This window comes from Gigantopelta aegis, chromosome 14, assembly GCF_016097555.1.
Source record: "Gigantopelta aegis isolate Gae_Host chromosome 14, Gae_host_genome, whole genome shotgun sequence".
Classification (NCBI taxonomy): Eukaryota; Metazoa; Mollusca; class Gastropoda; order Neomphalida; family Peltospiridae; genus Gigantopelta; species Gigantopelta aegis.
In genome coordinates this window covers 55,084,858-55,100,837 of record NC_054712.1, presented here as the reverse complement: position 1 = coordinate 55,100,837, position 15,980 = coordinate 55,084,858, and the positions used below count along the sequence as shown (strand labels likewise).

At 36.4% G+C, this 15,980-nt stretch overlaps 1 protein-coding gene across 1 annotated transcript in view; it reads right to left on the bottom strand.

The window, feature by feature from the left end:
* Positions 1-13,362, bottom strand: part of LOC121388509 (solute carrier family 35 member C2-like) — a 31,424-nt gene extending 18,062 nt beyond the window's left edge. Inside the window, exons 1-7 of the mRNA XM_041519866.1 lie at positions 13,242-13,362; positions 8,928-9,140; positions 7,110-7,260; positions 4,290-4,353; positions 3,945-4,017; positions 2,767-2,935; positions 2,205-2,288 (exon numbers count right to left, since the gene is read on the bottom strand). Coding sequence (XP_041375800.1) covers positions 2,205-2,288; positions 2,767-2,935; positions 3,945-4,017; positions 4,290-4,353; positions 7,110-7,260; positions 8,928-9,125 — 739 coding nt within the window. The 5' untranslated portion in view covers positions 9,126-9,140; positions 13,242-13,362. The remainder of the gene's footprint in view (positions 1-2,204; positions 2,289-2,766; positions 2,936-3,944; positions 4,018-4,289; positions 4,354-7,109; positions 7,261-8,927; positions 9,141-13,241) is intronic.
* Between the last annotated feature and the right edge of the window lie 2,618 nt (positions 13,363-15,980).

Below are 15,980 nucleotides of genomic sequence, written 5' to 3'. Positions count from 1 at the left end.
TTTTACCGTAAATTCGTAACTCTTACGGATTTAACCAAGAAGGGAAAACCTAATAAGGTACAGTGGGGAGATGCACAAGAGAGAGCATTTAGTAGTTTAAAGAATGCTCTGGTAAATTCTCCAATTTTGAAATTGCCAAATGTGGAAGAGCAATTTATTCTACAAATGGATGCCTCAGAAAAAGGAGTAGGGGCAATTCTGTTGCAGATGGAAGAAGGTATGAAAATGCCAGTGGCGTATGCCAGTAGAAAGTTCAGAAAGGCTGAGCTTAACTATGCTACCATTAAGAAAGAGTGTCTAGCTCTAGTTTGGGCTGTCCAGAAGTCTGAGAGGTATCGTTATGGTAGTGAGTTTGTAATTGAAACAGATCTTCAACCATTGGTTTATCTTAGCAGATCGAAGATGGCAAATGCAAGACTGATGCGGTGAGCATTGATTCTTCAACCTTACAGGTACAAAATTGTTGCCATCAAGGGATCAGAAAAATGCAGGTGCAGATTTTTAAAGTAGATTGTAAATATGTTTGGATATGGTGAAATTAAGAAAGTGCTTTGCACTTTTCCTTAGAGGATAGGAAATGTCACAAGTCGATTTACTTGTGTATATTTGTATATATGTTTTACTCATAGTGGTGCGTTACTTTTTCTGCTCAGTATAAAATACCCTGCTGTTTAGTTTGATGTTTAGGGCCGCACGTGTAATCCGTGCATGGAATTTTCCATTGCTGGCTGCTGTGACAAAACCAGTGCGGGTCGCATTATTCAGTTAGTTGGACCCAGATAGCTACAGGCTTTGCACGTGTTGGAAAGTTATGACAACGTGGTCGAGATATGTAGGATTTGGCATGGACAGCTGGGGCGAGTACTGATTTTTGTACATTGTTTTATTTGGCACAATATTTTAAATAGCATTTAATCAAAATTGCGCCACTTTGAGCATTTGTATGGTGTAGTTAAGAAACCAGTTGTATATAATTAGGTAATAGTTGAATATTATGTAGTTAAATATTATGGATTTAATTAGCGTGTATTTAAAAGTTTTACAACATATATAGAAAATATTGCAGGTATCAAATGTTCATAATGAGGTATTTTAAGAACTTGTGTTAGGATAGTGGTTCACAATTTATGTTCCGAGATTCCACTATTGGTTATGAAATTAATTTATTTTATGTGTGCACATTTGCAGAACTGTCGCCGACAGTTGATTTAGGGGTCGTGTCATTGAACACAATATTTGTCTGTCGACCCAATTTTCTTGTAGGTTTTAGTTTTGTTTGTTGGTGGTTTTGAGGCTGAAATGGTTGCCATAGCCATGAGAGGTAGACGAGTTCGGGAGACGAACAGACGTCACAGCCATTAGTGATTTTGCAGTTTGAGACAGGAACTGTCGTTGATTTGGAGAAACATGGAAAATGGAATAGTGGAACAGATTTGTGACCATGAAGTCAACATGAGCATTTGAAGGACACTTGGGATGTATAGTGAACTTTTGACAGTTGTTAGTTTTAAACACAGTGAACGCTGAATAAGAGCATTGTTTGAATTTAATTAACTATTTATTTTTGATTGTGAAAGGTTGAAATTAATGTTGTAGAATTGTCAATTTAAAAGGGGAACATAACTTTGTAATTTGGTACCATGAAGCTTTGTTAAACCTGTTTTTGTTTATTTTATTTTAATATATTTATATTAACTCTAACTGGGTTGTTGTTATTTTTGTTGAGAAGTTCAAGTAGTAACTAAATCATCCCTTGGTCATACCTGGTTGTGACAAACATATGGATGGAAGGCTAGGGGGAAATGGACAGATGGATATTTAGACAGAGGTGGAGACACAAAGAGATAAATAAAAAGACAGATTAGAAAGAGTTTTCATTTAAAAATAAAAGCTGAAATGATCTTAAAAGGCTGAAACCTCTAACAATACTTGAGTACGGGTATATTTATTTATAGCATTTTTGATCAAATCCAATCTACTTTGTGAAAATAATTTGACACAAAAAAGCTGAAATCAGACAAAAGGATGAAAAAGCACATCCCTAAATATATTCTTTTTAAAAATTCCTAATGCTACCAACAAAACTGACAAACACCCTAATAAAACAGACGGAAGAAAACACCTTTTTAATGATCTTAATTTTTGGATGTATGGTTTTAGGATGCCAGGAGGTGTTATGGGATTGTTGTCATGGTGATGATTACCTTCCATTACTGCAGACAATGGAAGAAGGCCCAGAATCATCCATGGTTGAACATGATACATCATATCCAGAGGATTATGCAGACCTGAACAAATGGAAAATTACAGTTTCATCATAAACCAAATCAGAAACAATTTAAAAAAAATCCACAGAGAGAAAACAGCATTTCTCAAAACTATAAAAACTACAGTAGAATCTTGTTACACTGTGTCACTCGAACCAAAAACAAAGTCCCGAGTTATACGTACACAATGTTGACAGAATGGTTAGGTCGAACTATCCGATGGGTCAAACACTTTCTCGAGCACCTACGGGGTTTGAGCCAATGGGATTCAACTGTATTTAAAACACTATTTAACACAAATTAGTAACTGTGTGTTCATCACTTTTAGCAGCAAATTTTACAATTTTAGTTAATTTATGATAAAATATATTTGCCAAATCCACATTTATTTGTCTCTGGCAATGTTATATGATAACAGCTAAAACACTACATGAAAGAATCATTTGAAAGTAAATTTAGATTTTCACGTATTGTGCATGAATGGCATCTTGTTACATACCTATTTCATTTTTCTGTGTGACAATTTGAGCAAGAGTCCATCGAAGACCTGATAGAAATGATGCTACCATGACTAGTATGAATCCCTCTGTGTCGAACGCTGTGGCGTGATACGTGAACATAAACAGTCCTCCCGATATAAACACAACTATAAACAACAAGCTGCATCTCTGAAAGCAGAAAAATAAATATATTTTTTAAATACCTGTTCAATCTATCTATAGTGATAAAGACATTTTAAAACCGTGTGATAAATTTATTTTGTATCGAGAAATAGCCCAAATGGCCCACTGATGAGAATTGATCCTAGATCGACCATGCATCAGGTGAGTGCAGTACCACTAAGCTACGTCCCTCTCCCATGGACCGCAACTTTTAAATGGGGAATTCCCTTTTTATTTTTACTACAGTTAGTGCCTTTTATTTACTGACGTCATATATGATATACAAATTATGTCACATCATATTTTAAACGTTACACAAGACTGCCGCAGAGTATGATTCTTAACGTTAAGTAAATCCATGAAAGGAGTTCTGATTGTTATGACGTTAAATTAAAAACTGTTTTTGTAAACCATAAAAGAAGGTAGTAATAAATAACCGAACTTCACATATGTTGTTTTTGCTTCCTATTTATTGCACTTGTTTATTTTGCAAAAGAACATACATCTTGACTGCTATGTGGTCTCGTGGTATATATTCTTGTGCAAAATAAACTTGTGCAATAAATAGGAAGCGAAAACAATGTATGTGAAAGTCTGTATATGTATAGGCAAACATTTTATAAATAAGGTCACACTGAATAACCACTATATGTCAGTAAAAAGCATTTTAGGTAACTCCTTTCAGCATATAACAGAATGTTTTTAAATCTGTATTTATTGGGATGGAATCTAGCTCAGTCAGTAGAGAGTTCGCTGCAAGAGCTTGGATCGAAGGATCAAATCCCTTCGGTGCACCCATTCTTTGATTGGGTTTTCCCAACCCCAACCAGTGACCCATGACTGGTATATCAAACACTGTGGTATGTCTTGTCTTGTCTTGTCTGTGGAAAAGTCCATTTAAAAAATGCCTTCCTGCTAATGGAAAAATATAGCAAAACAAACCCTCCCAACAAAACCCACAAAAAAGTAATTCATTATGAGCAATCCTATAAAATATATCTTATAACAAACTTACTAATTGTTCCAACTTGAACAGCAAGGAAAACAACAAAATAAATAGTATGGCAGTCGATTTTGACATTGTGTATCTGAAAAACAACATAAAGAATTTTTTTGAAAAAATAACGTACATAAAGATATTGTAAAGTAATTACAAAAGATACATGGACAATTTTACATAACTTATCGTAAGAAATAACATGTTATGATTGAAATAACATTAAAAACTTTCTAATGTATTAAAATTAGCAATTAAACATATCAATTATTATTTATTTAATTTATGAACAAAAGATTAAAAACATAAATTACTATTACACAGTGTAGAAGTGAGAAGTAGCAGAAATGTAGACATACTTACAATGAAATAGTAATAAATTCTAAACTCCAGTTTGAAAGACCAATGTCGAGCGCACTTACAACTCCTAAAAATAGAACAGAAAATAATAATAATAATCTGTAATGACAAAACAAAAACAAGCAAAATTAAAACGTTTATTCAATTTCATTTATTTCTTTGTACTCATATTCAGTACAGTTCAAGCACTATCATCCTACACACAATTCGACTAACTGGGCTGTCTGTCCAGTACTCATATTCAGTACAGTTCAAGCACTATCATCCTACACACAATTCGACTAACTGGGCTGTCTGTCCAGTACTCATATTCAGTACAGTTCAAGCACTATCATCCTACACACAATTCGACTAACTGGGCTGTCTGTCCAGTACTCATATTCAGTACAGTTCAAGCACTATCATCCTACACACAATTCGACTAACTGGGCTGTCTGTCCAGTACTCATATTCAGTACAGTTCAAGCACTATCATCGTACACACAATTCGACTAACTGGGCTGTCTGTCCAGTACTCATATTCAGTACAGTTCAAGCACTATCATCGTACACACAATTCGACTAACTGGGCTGTCTGTCCAGTACTCATATTCAGTACAGTTCAAGCACTATCATCGTACACACAATTCGACTAACTGGGCTGTCTGTCCAGTACTCATATTCAGTACAGTTCAAGCACTATCATCCTACACACAATTCGACTAACTGGGCTGTCTGTCCAGGACTCATATTCAGTACAGTTCAAGCACTATCATCGTACACACAATTCGACTAACTGGGCTGTCTGTCCAGGACTCATATTCAGTACAGTTCAAGCACTATCATCGTACACACAATTCGACTAACTGGGCTGTCTGTCCAGTACTCATATTCAGTACAGTTCAAGCACTATCATCGTACACACAATTCGACTAACTGGGCTGTCTGTCCAGTACTCATATTCAGTACAGTTCAAGCACTATCATCGTACACACAATTCGACTAACTGGGCTGTCTGTCCAGTACTCATATTCAGTACAGTTCAAGCACTATCATCGTACACACAATTCGACTAACTGGGCTGTCTGTCCAGTACTCATATTCAGTACAGTTCAAGCACTATCATCCTACACACAATTCGACTAACTGGGCTGTCTGTCCAGGACTCATATTCAGTACAGTTCAAGCACTATCATCCTACACACAATTCGACTAACTGGGCTGTCTGTCCAGTACTCATATTCAGTACACTTCAAGCACTATCATCCTACACACAATTCGACTAACTGGGCTGTCTGTCCAGTACTCATATTCAGTACAGTTCAAGCACTATCATCCTACACACAATTCGACTAACTGGGCTGTCTGTCCAGTACTCATATTCAGTACAGTTCAAGCACTATCATCGTACACACAATTCGACTAACTGGGCTGTCTGTCCAGTACTCATATTCAGTACAGTTCAAGCACTATCATCGTACACACAATTCGACTAACTGGGCTGTCTGTCCAGTACTCATATTCAGTACAGTTCAAGCACTATCATCGTACACACAATTCGACTAACTGGGCTGTCTGTCCAGTACTCATATTCAGTACAGTTCAAGCACTATCATCCTACACACAATTCGACTAACTGGGCTGTCTGTCCAGTACTCATATTCAGTACAGTTCAAGCACTATCATCGTACACACAATTCGACTAACTGGGCTGTCTGTCCAGGACAGAGGTTGAAATGGGCTTAGGGTTGGAGAACGCAAACATTTTATGGTCAACCTATACTGATTTTTTTTTGCATTGTATTTACAGAGCAACTTTACTTCCTAGAACAGCAGTCATATGGTTCTTTCAACATTTTAGTATATTTTACTGAATTCATCTACAAATTGTACCTAAATGCCTGCAAACATGATTGGTGGTGTGCAACTTGTGATGACCTGACTCAATTCCCTACTAATCAGTGCACCAACTTTGGGTTGATGCCAATACTGGGCTACAAACTCGGCACATATGAGCACCTTAAAGTCAATGATCTAACCACTATGCCACCAACTGCTGTTTGATCCATTATTAATTGTGGGATGGCTGTTAACAAAATGTATGGAAAGGGGCAGATTATGGGGGGTTTTCCAGTTGCATGGAACCCTCCCCCAGCTAAAAAAAAATAAAACCCACCATGTAGATCTAAATTGATGTCCACGTAAAATTCACAATTTCAAATTATAAACATTTACATATTGTTTCGGACCCCTACCCCCTTTACCTAAAGCATAATCTACCCCTGATGTTATTAAATGTTATAATAGTATATTCATGAATATGGGTGAACCCAGTAACATTAAGCCATGATAAAATAAATAATAAATTTTCAAACAAATTTTTTTTTAATGGAGTGGAAGGAGTAATTTTATTTTTTATTTTATATTTTATATACTGCATATCAAGTGATTTTTTGGAGGGGACCAATGACAAAAATGGGGATGGGAATTTATCCTCAGGGCAGGCAGGAAGAAAATCTAGGAGCTATTTTATTATGGCCTTATTAACCCTAAAACATCTTGGTACAATAACTAAAATGGCAACTGCATGTAAAAATACTTAATTAACATAACATTTCCATCACCACCCAAAATAGTTGTTTGTGGATTCAAGTATTGTGTAAACCCTTTAAACTGGACACTTACAAGACCAAGTAAAAGGTCTGTTTGTAAGGGGTATCTGGTTTGGAGAATTCTATTCTGTATTGAAATTTAAAAAGGGTCCATACAAAATTCCAGATTACTTAAGAGTTTGGTTTTGAAGGGTATCTAGGCAGATCTGCTAACATGCTAAATTATGCTAACCTGTAGGTGCAACACGTTTGAAATACATGCCCCAGCCTAGAGTAATTCGAGACTCTTTGGTTTTACATTCAAGAAGACATCGCACCACAGTTGCAAACATAAACTTGACCACAAGGTGTGTTACCGTCACTGAGAGAGGAAACTTGAACACCTGGAAAAAAAAATCAATATAAAGAAACTTAAGAAAAAAAATGTTTCTTTAACAAACCATCAAATTGAATAAAACGTTGTGGTTGGTTTGTGATCATAATTTAGGGCTTATAGAATTTTACAGTGGCAGGATTTAGCTCAGTCGGTTAAGTGCTCGCTTGTGTCGCAGGATCGAACCATTAAACTGATTGGGGGTTTTCTCATTACAACCAGTGCACCACAAACTGGTCAAAGGATGTGGTATGTGCTTTCCTGTCTGTGGGAAGGTGCATATAAAAGATCCCTTGTTGCATTAGGAAAAATGTAGCGGGTTTCCTCTGATGAGTAAGTGTCAGAATTACCAAATGTTTGACATCCAATAGCCGATGATTAATTAATCAATGTGATCTAGTGGTGTCATTAAACAAAACAAACTTTAACAAACTTGATAGAATTTAAAAACCCACTTGTTATGAGATCAGTGATTTTCAAAATGAACATTTTATTACTTGCCATCGGGCTCACCCAAAGTAATTCTTTAGTGACTAGAAACAAAAAACTGCTGGCATCAGTATTCTAGAACCCCTGTGATTTAGTTTTTCACTAGTCATCAGTCTTTTCCAGTAAATGTATTTACTTGTCAGACAGTAAAAACACTTGGCACTAGTAAACATATTTACTTGTCAGACAGTAAAAACACTTGGCACTAGCAAACGTATTTACTTGTCAGACAGTAAAAACACTTGGCACTGGCAAACATATTTACTTGTCAGACAGTAAAAACACTTGGCACTAGTAAACATATTTACTTGTCAGACAGTAAAAACACTTGGCACTAGCAAAAGTATTTACTTGTCAGACAGTAAAAAGTACTAGTCCTGGGCATCAGGCTACCATATTCTAGAAACCCTGATGATACATGTGCTTTTCTCTACATTCTAAAAGACAAATTAGCAACAGGCCCATTAATGGGAATTTGGAACTGACGAGAAGAGTAATCAATATAAATAATAATAAGGTGGATATGTAAAAAATATTTTATATATGCATTTTCCATGCCTATGAATTTGAAAATTTCTGTATACCATTTAAGAACTAAGCAAAGTCAAGAAAGAACTGTTTTATTTAATGACACACACAACACATTTTACTTACGGTTATATGGCATCAGAAGCAAAATCAAATTCAGGTAACCTATTTCGGTTTTGTGTAACCCATGATGACCATGTATTTGATGTCCAAAATTTAATGCATAAATGAAAAATTAGTTATGCAAAACTTGATTTCCCCCACTGAAAGACAGTACATACCACAGCCTTTGATGCAACAATCATGGTGCATTAGTTGGGATGGCCAAAAGCCAATAAACTTCAGAAGAATGCACTTGATACTACTAGCTAAATCTCACTCCTTTAATCTTCGCCATCAGCAAACTCAAGGCGAGCTTAAATGATGGCAGACAAGCAATCACATGAAGTTGCAAATGAAATTCATCGACATTTTTATTGCAAGGTGAACAATTTGCAGCTCTTCTAAAACTTTCCAGACGAGTGTGGAGGGGAGAATGAGTCATCACTTGCCTTTCCAGATGAAGACTGATTCTTAGCATACATTGAAAAGAAAACACTTACATTTAAACATAAATTATCTGATATCCATTAAGAAGAAAGTAATGAAATAGGTGTCCACCTTAAAGACTTTCTTGTTGTAGAATGTCAAGCCGATTGAGAATGTGTAGTAGAAAAGAACAAGCCCAAGCAACTTGATTGATGATGCAAAGAACGCCAACGAACATATTGACTTCTTGACAAGTTTGGCATCTTCCTTGATTGTGTCCTCAATGTCGTCCAGCACATGAGAAGAACCCTCTAGAATCTTCGTTCCCATGGTTACCACTAAGACCTGTAATGCAAATTTAAAGCATGAATAAAATACGATACATGTAGCTCAATATTTGTTAGTGCCAGGCCATATCTAGTGTTGAGATAGAGGAGATAGATAGTTATCAATACCCATCAGAAAATAAATTCTTTTTTGTCCAGTTGGAAAAAGTAATATGGTGTCAGACATATGGTTAAGGACCACACAGATATTGAGGGAGGAAACCTGCTGTCACCACTTCATGGACTACTCTTTTCGATTAGTAGCAAGGGATCTTTTATATGCACCATCCCATCGACTGGTAGAATAGCACATACCACGGCCTTTGATGTACCAGTCGTGGTGCACTGGCTGGAATGAGAAATAGCCCAATGAACCCACTGACGGGGATTGATCCCAAACCGACCGCACATCAAGCGAGCGCTTTATCACTGGGCTACGTCGTGTGCCTGTTGGAAACAAAAGAGACTATGTTATTGTTATCTGGTTTCTTCTTTGCTGTCCTTTAGCTCTTTTCATATTGGTACGGCCATGCACTCATTACTTGAAACCATATGTCTATGTTTCTGCCAGCGGGTAAAACATGTATGGTGCCATACCCAAATATTTTTCAGATTTTTTTTTTAATGTAACCTTTTGACAAAATTAATTACTCTTAGGCTTATCATTACTGTACGATTTTCTTAACCCTAACCCTAACGTTAACCCATTTTCTTTCTGGGGTAGGCCACCCATACCCCCGCATTGACTGTGGTTGCATTCAATTCCATAGCGCCATACCCAAAAATTTCTTTCTGGCAGAAACAATGACATGTATTAACGGTGCCATTTGGTAGTACATGTATTAACATCATAATTTAATTACATAAATATGCCATAATCTGTTTGCTCCAAACAATTGATTTTCAATTATACAAATGATTAGAATATATATTTGTTGGAAACGTTCTTCTGTGCACCAAATAAACTAGATTCAAACCAACTATAAAAAATTTAAATGGTTGAATATGTGACTTGTGTGGAAACATCATATTTGTGAAAATTGTCTCATAATGTTTAAGATTGATAAAAAAATTATTTCTTAAAAAACAATTACCTTATGGAACACATGCACCATGAATTTTTTCTAGAAGTATATAAATCAACGAAGGATCATCATATTGCACTGCTCGCTACAGCCCTCTCAGGGCTAAATCTTTAAATATAATAATAGCTCAATATTTTCTTTTCAGAGAAACCCTCCAAATTATGTGTCAAAATTACCATAAGAAATTCATGCATAATCTTTCTAATTGGCTCCTAAATTCCTACGGGAACATATTGCAATGACCCAGCGCAGGCGATCGCACTTTCTCCCTAACCCTCTCCCTTTTCTTGTCTTGCACGGAAGAGTTGGCAAGTCAACACCATGACAGGTTTGCACTACAACAGCTTGCTCTAAAAGCACACATAAAAATTCCTAACCTAATCTATCACACTGCTAGAATCCAAGAGATGAATTTTTTTTTTTAATTGATCACAGGAACATCACAATTATGTGCCGTGAAAGTTAGGAAACTAGAGCTGGGCGATATTGAAATTTCAAGTTCGGTATTGGTATTGTGGGGTGATTTACCTCGGTACGGTATTCGGTATTGACATAGTACTGATAACTATACCCATATCAAGCAGTATTTTATGTATACCTACCTCTAAACGAATGCCCAAGTTAGAGCCTTTTCCTTGTTTATATCCGACCCATTTTTTTTGTTTAGGATAGGTAGGTATTCTAACAGGTAAAGCTTTTGAACCCAATACCTTTTGTTCAAACAAAGTGCATATACATATGTCAGTTCTTTGGAAGTACTGTGCCTATGCGCTCTTCTTATCAGCCATTTTGTGGGTAATGTTGTGTCGTCAGGTGTATTTTTAGTGTTTTACTTAATGGCGGAAATACTTATTTTTCAATACCAAAATGTTCAGTATTTTTAGATTTGCTCGGTACGGTAAATCGGTATTGACACTATACTGATACTGAATGGTATATACCGAATACTGCCCAGCTCTATAGGAAATCTTCTGTATTTTAGATACTGTACATTGCTCAACATTCGCCAAATTTGCCAATTGCGAATTTCAAAAACAATTGGCGAATTTGATTTTGATTTGGCGAAATAATTTTATAAAATAATTGATATTTTGTCAGAAAATATTTGGGTTTAAGCAATTTTTGACATTTAGTAGATAATTTGGCAAAATTGTCTGCTGACCCAGAGCTAGCTCTACATTGTTGGGCCAGTGTAATTTTGGCAATATACAAGTAGGTCAAGAGAAAACTGATATAAGCAGATTAAAAAAAATATATATAGAGGATTCGTCACGAGTATTTTTTAATATGGAAAATATCAACCGAGTCTATGTTAATCGGTATTTGTCGAGGTTGATATTTTACATATTAAAAAACATATGTAGCGAATTCTATTTATCCTATAACACTTCTAAAATAACATTCTAATTACTTTTTTAGTAAATCACAGTACTAAAGTCGCCGCCATCGATAATATGACGTCATCACGATTAGCACAGATTAGTTTGACGTCACGCATTTTAAACAAATCTTTGAAAACGTTATGCTCAGGTACACGGGTCTTGTTGGCTTGTAAGCAAATGACCCATCCACAGCAACACATTACCTAGAGACCTTGCAAATTTGCATACCATTATTAACCGGGTTAATAAAGTAAATTATTATATGGGTTTATGACATGGATATCATGGGTAAGTTATAGGATAAATATATATATTAAAATCTTTTAAACAACATAGGCCTAGGCATCGAAAGTGAGTGTGTGCGTGGGAAGGGTGGATGAGGATGGTGGTGCAGTGGACACTTGACCCCCCAAGTGAATACATTGGTTACTGAACACAAGGTTTAATTTAATGAATTAGTTGTTAGCATATTCATAGACTGTGACACTTAATACAAAAGAACTGGGAACATTTTGTTTAGTATCGCGTTGCAATTTGCTACACAAGTTTCAGAGATCACTACACAATTTTAAAACATTAAACAAAAGTTGTTAATTTCATTCTTAACTGACTAGAAATATCGCTAATCAAGATTTTCAAAAATAAAATGTTCACTGCTTGCATTACTTAATACTAAAAAATTAGCAATCTACAAATTGTAGTTTTGCCTTCTTTTTTTCCAACTGAATAAAATACATTGGATATCATGATTGCAATCTAATTAAAATTAGCTCCACTATTACATGTGGATCTAACAGCAGCCAGTTGGAGCTCATGTCCACCAATCAAAACCTTACTTGCAGAATCATGCCAGTGATTTAAAAATAATTTGAAAACATTCCAAATTATCCTGAGGGTATACGACATGTTTCATGTGAATTACGAATGCCTTATTTAGACCAGTAGAACTAATTTTAATCAGATTGCTAACAACACTGCGTAGACTCCAATGTCCAGGTAACATTTCGTCTGTAAATAATAATTTAAATATTGACCAATCACACTTTGCCTTTTATAACGTTATTTGGGAGCATATAAATTCTAAAAATATCGGGCGAGTCTATTTTAGTGGCCGCAGTACAGCGAACCATACCAATACGTACGGGATGGGTTATCAGTCTTCAGTTTTACATTACAAATTATTTATTTTATAAAATAAAACATGTTTTAAGATATTCGTAATTAACACGAAACATGTCGTATACCCTCAGGATAATTCAGAATGTTTTCAAATTATTTTTAAATCACTGGCATGATTCTGCAAGTAAGGTTTTGATTGGTGGACATGAGCTCCAACTGGCTGCTGTTAGATCCACATGTAATAGTGGAGCTAATTTTAATTAGATTGTCACGATTGGTTACTGAATACAACGTTTAATTTAATGAATTAGTTGCTGGCATGCCCATAGACGTTGACACTTAATAAAAAAGAACAGTTATTCACACTTAGTTCGAATAATGTACGTCTTGCATTGCTTGAAACAAAAAACTTAGCAGTCTACAAATTGCAGTTTTGTCTTTTTTCCTCTCTGAATTTTCAATATTGCATAATGCGTTTAGCCATTTAGCGGGTTAATGCATACAATATGCGTGCTCTTTTTATTGTATAAATACCTTTTACAAAATGCATTCACAAATCATTCTAATTTTGTTTGAATACATCAGTGAATTAAACAGATTTCAAGCAAAATATGTAAAGTGAAAGTTGTCATGTTGGCTTTCTTTTTCAAAGTTGCAAGCGGCTCGTATAGAAATTATAACAGGATTATCTGCCCTTGTTTCTGAATTCGGAACTTTTCGGTCGATTTCACGAATCAAAACTCAGCAACTACACCGACTTCTCTCTCACTAATCACTTTACCAGCCTCATTTGGTTACATAGGTGTACGGTCTCCCATTTTTTTATAGTGGGGAGGGTGTGGGGTGTGGGGTGTGGGGTGTGGGGGAGATTTGAGTTTTACCCGAATTTGGACAACAAATATGGTTTAATATATCTGCATTAATACCGAACTGTTAAATATGGTTGAAAACGAATCACTACGCATTTTTACATTAATTAGAAGTAGGGGCCTAATACTAGTAGAATGATAGAAATGCATGCATGGTGAAAAGGTTTCAGGACATCTTATTTTGCCCGAATTTCTCCATCGTTACTATTTTAGATATTATTTAAGAGTCTGTTCAGAATTATCAACATTTTCACAAACGCTCAAACCATGCACTGGAGAGAAAGGGGCATTACGTTTTTAACATGATTTGAGATGAGGTCTGTAAAAACAACCCTGACGACAGTTTTGAGATTCACTAACCACTAACCACAAACCCACTGTCCTAGACAGACAGCCCAGATAGCCGAGGTTTGTGTGTGTGTCCAGGACAGCATGCTTGAACCTTGATTAGATATAAAGCACGGAAACTGATTTTTATTTTTGGGTGTGATTCATTCATTCATTCATTCATTCATTCATTCATTTTATTTTCCAAAGCAAGCTGCTTACAGCAATGTACATTGTATTTACCTTACTTCAGTATTACATCCACTGACGACGTGCAATTCCATATACAGTATGTTAATAATAAGAAATGAATTAATGAATGAATGTTTAACGACACCCCCGCACGAAAAATACATCGGCTATTGGGTGTCAAACTATGGTAAATGCAAACAGTAAGTGATGATTAAGATCAATATAAAAATTCAACAGGTAAAACAATGTAAAGAACTGTGCAAAAATACAAATATCACAGATATATAAAATAAAAATTTAGAGTAAAAGTCAGTATCACGTAAAACCTGTAAAACAAATTCTGGATGGAATCGAAATGATTCCATCACATTTGTTTGTCCAAATATATCTTTTCGAATTTCTTTAAGATGCTTACACTCCACCAAACTGTGGCGTACCTTTAGAGTACACTGACAGTGCTCACACTGAGGTGGAGGATCTTTCTTCAAAATAAATGAATGGGTCAAGTAAGTATGACCGATGCTGGCACGACACAAGACTACCTCATCCTTCCTGCACTGTCTATAGGAGGACTTCCACTCTCCCAAGACCGGTTTGATGGCATGAAGCTTGTTCGCAACCGCACCGTCCCAATCATGTTGCCAAGTCGAAAAGATAAATTTGTTAATACTATATTTAAAATCATTATACGGTACACCAACCCTGGCATGAGGCAAATCCAAAGCAGACGTGGCAGCAGAATCTGCTTTTTCATTACCCCTGATACCAACATGGCTGGGCACCCAACAAAATACAACATCTTTATTGGCAATAAATAAAAAGACACACTTTCGTATCACCATCCCAATTAAGGGATGGCCCAGCTTCATATTGCGCAAAGCTTGGTTAATAATAATAAAGGTGTAACAGTACATGTGCATCTTAGAAGAACATGCTTAGGACGGACACAGTTGTTTGTAAGAAATTAAGGATAGAGACAAATAGTTTTAAATTAAAAAAACCCCAACCTGTTAGGAGAGAGCGACCGGGTGTAGCCACAAAGTAAGAAGGCGCCTGTAGGCCTATATGTACGGGTAGGGTGACGTTGGGAGGGTCGGCATCGTCGGCGTCGAACACCTCCTGCTCAAAGCGAATTTATTTTATTATAAATATATTTTCCGGGTGAGCACGAATCGAGTTCCCAAACCCCGAAACTTCGTTTAGCACAGTCTAGACCACCCTATATATAAATTCCTACACACACGCCTGTCAAACCCCCGAAACTTCGTTTGCCACAGTCTAGACCACCCTATATATAAATTCATACACACACGCCTGTCAAACCCCCGAAACTTCGTTTGCCACAGTCTAGACCACCCCATATATAAATTCATACACACACGCCTGTCAAACCCCCGAAACTTCGTTTGCCACAGTCTAGACCACCCCATATATAAATTCCTACACACACGCCTGTCAAACCCCCGAAACTTCGTTTAGCACAGTCTAGACCACCCTATATATAAATTCCTACACACACGCCTGTCAAACCCCCGAAACTTCGTTTGCCACAGTCTAGACCACCCTATATATAAATTCCTACACACACGCCTGTCAAACCCCCGAAACTTCGTTTGCCACAGTCTAGACCACCCCATATATAAATTCCTACACACACGCCTGTCAAACCCCCGAAACTTCGTTTGCCACAGTCTAGACCACCCCATATATAAATTCATACACACACGCCTGTCAAACCCCCGAAACTTCGTTTGCCACAGTCTAGACCACCCCATATATAAATTCATACACACACGCCTGTCAAACCCCCGAAACTTCGTTTGCCACAGTCTAGACCACCCTATATATAAATTCATACACACACGCCTGTCAAACCCCCGAAACT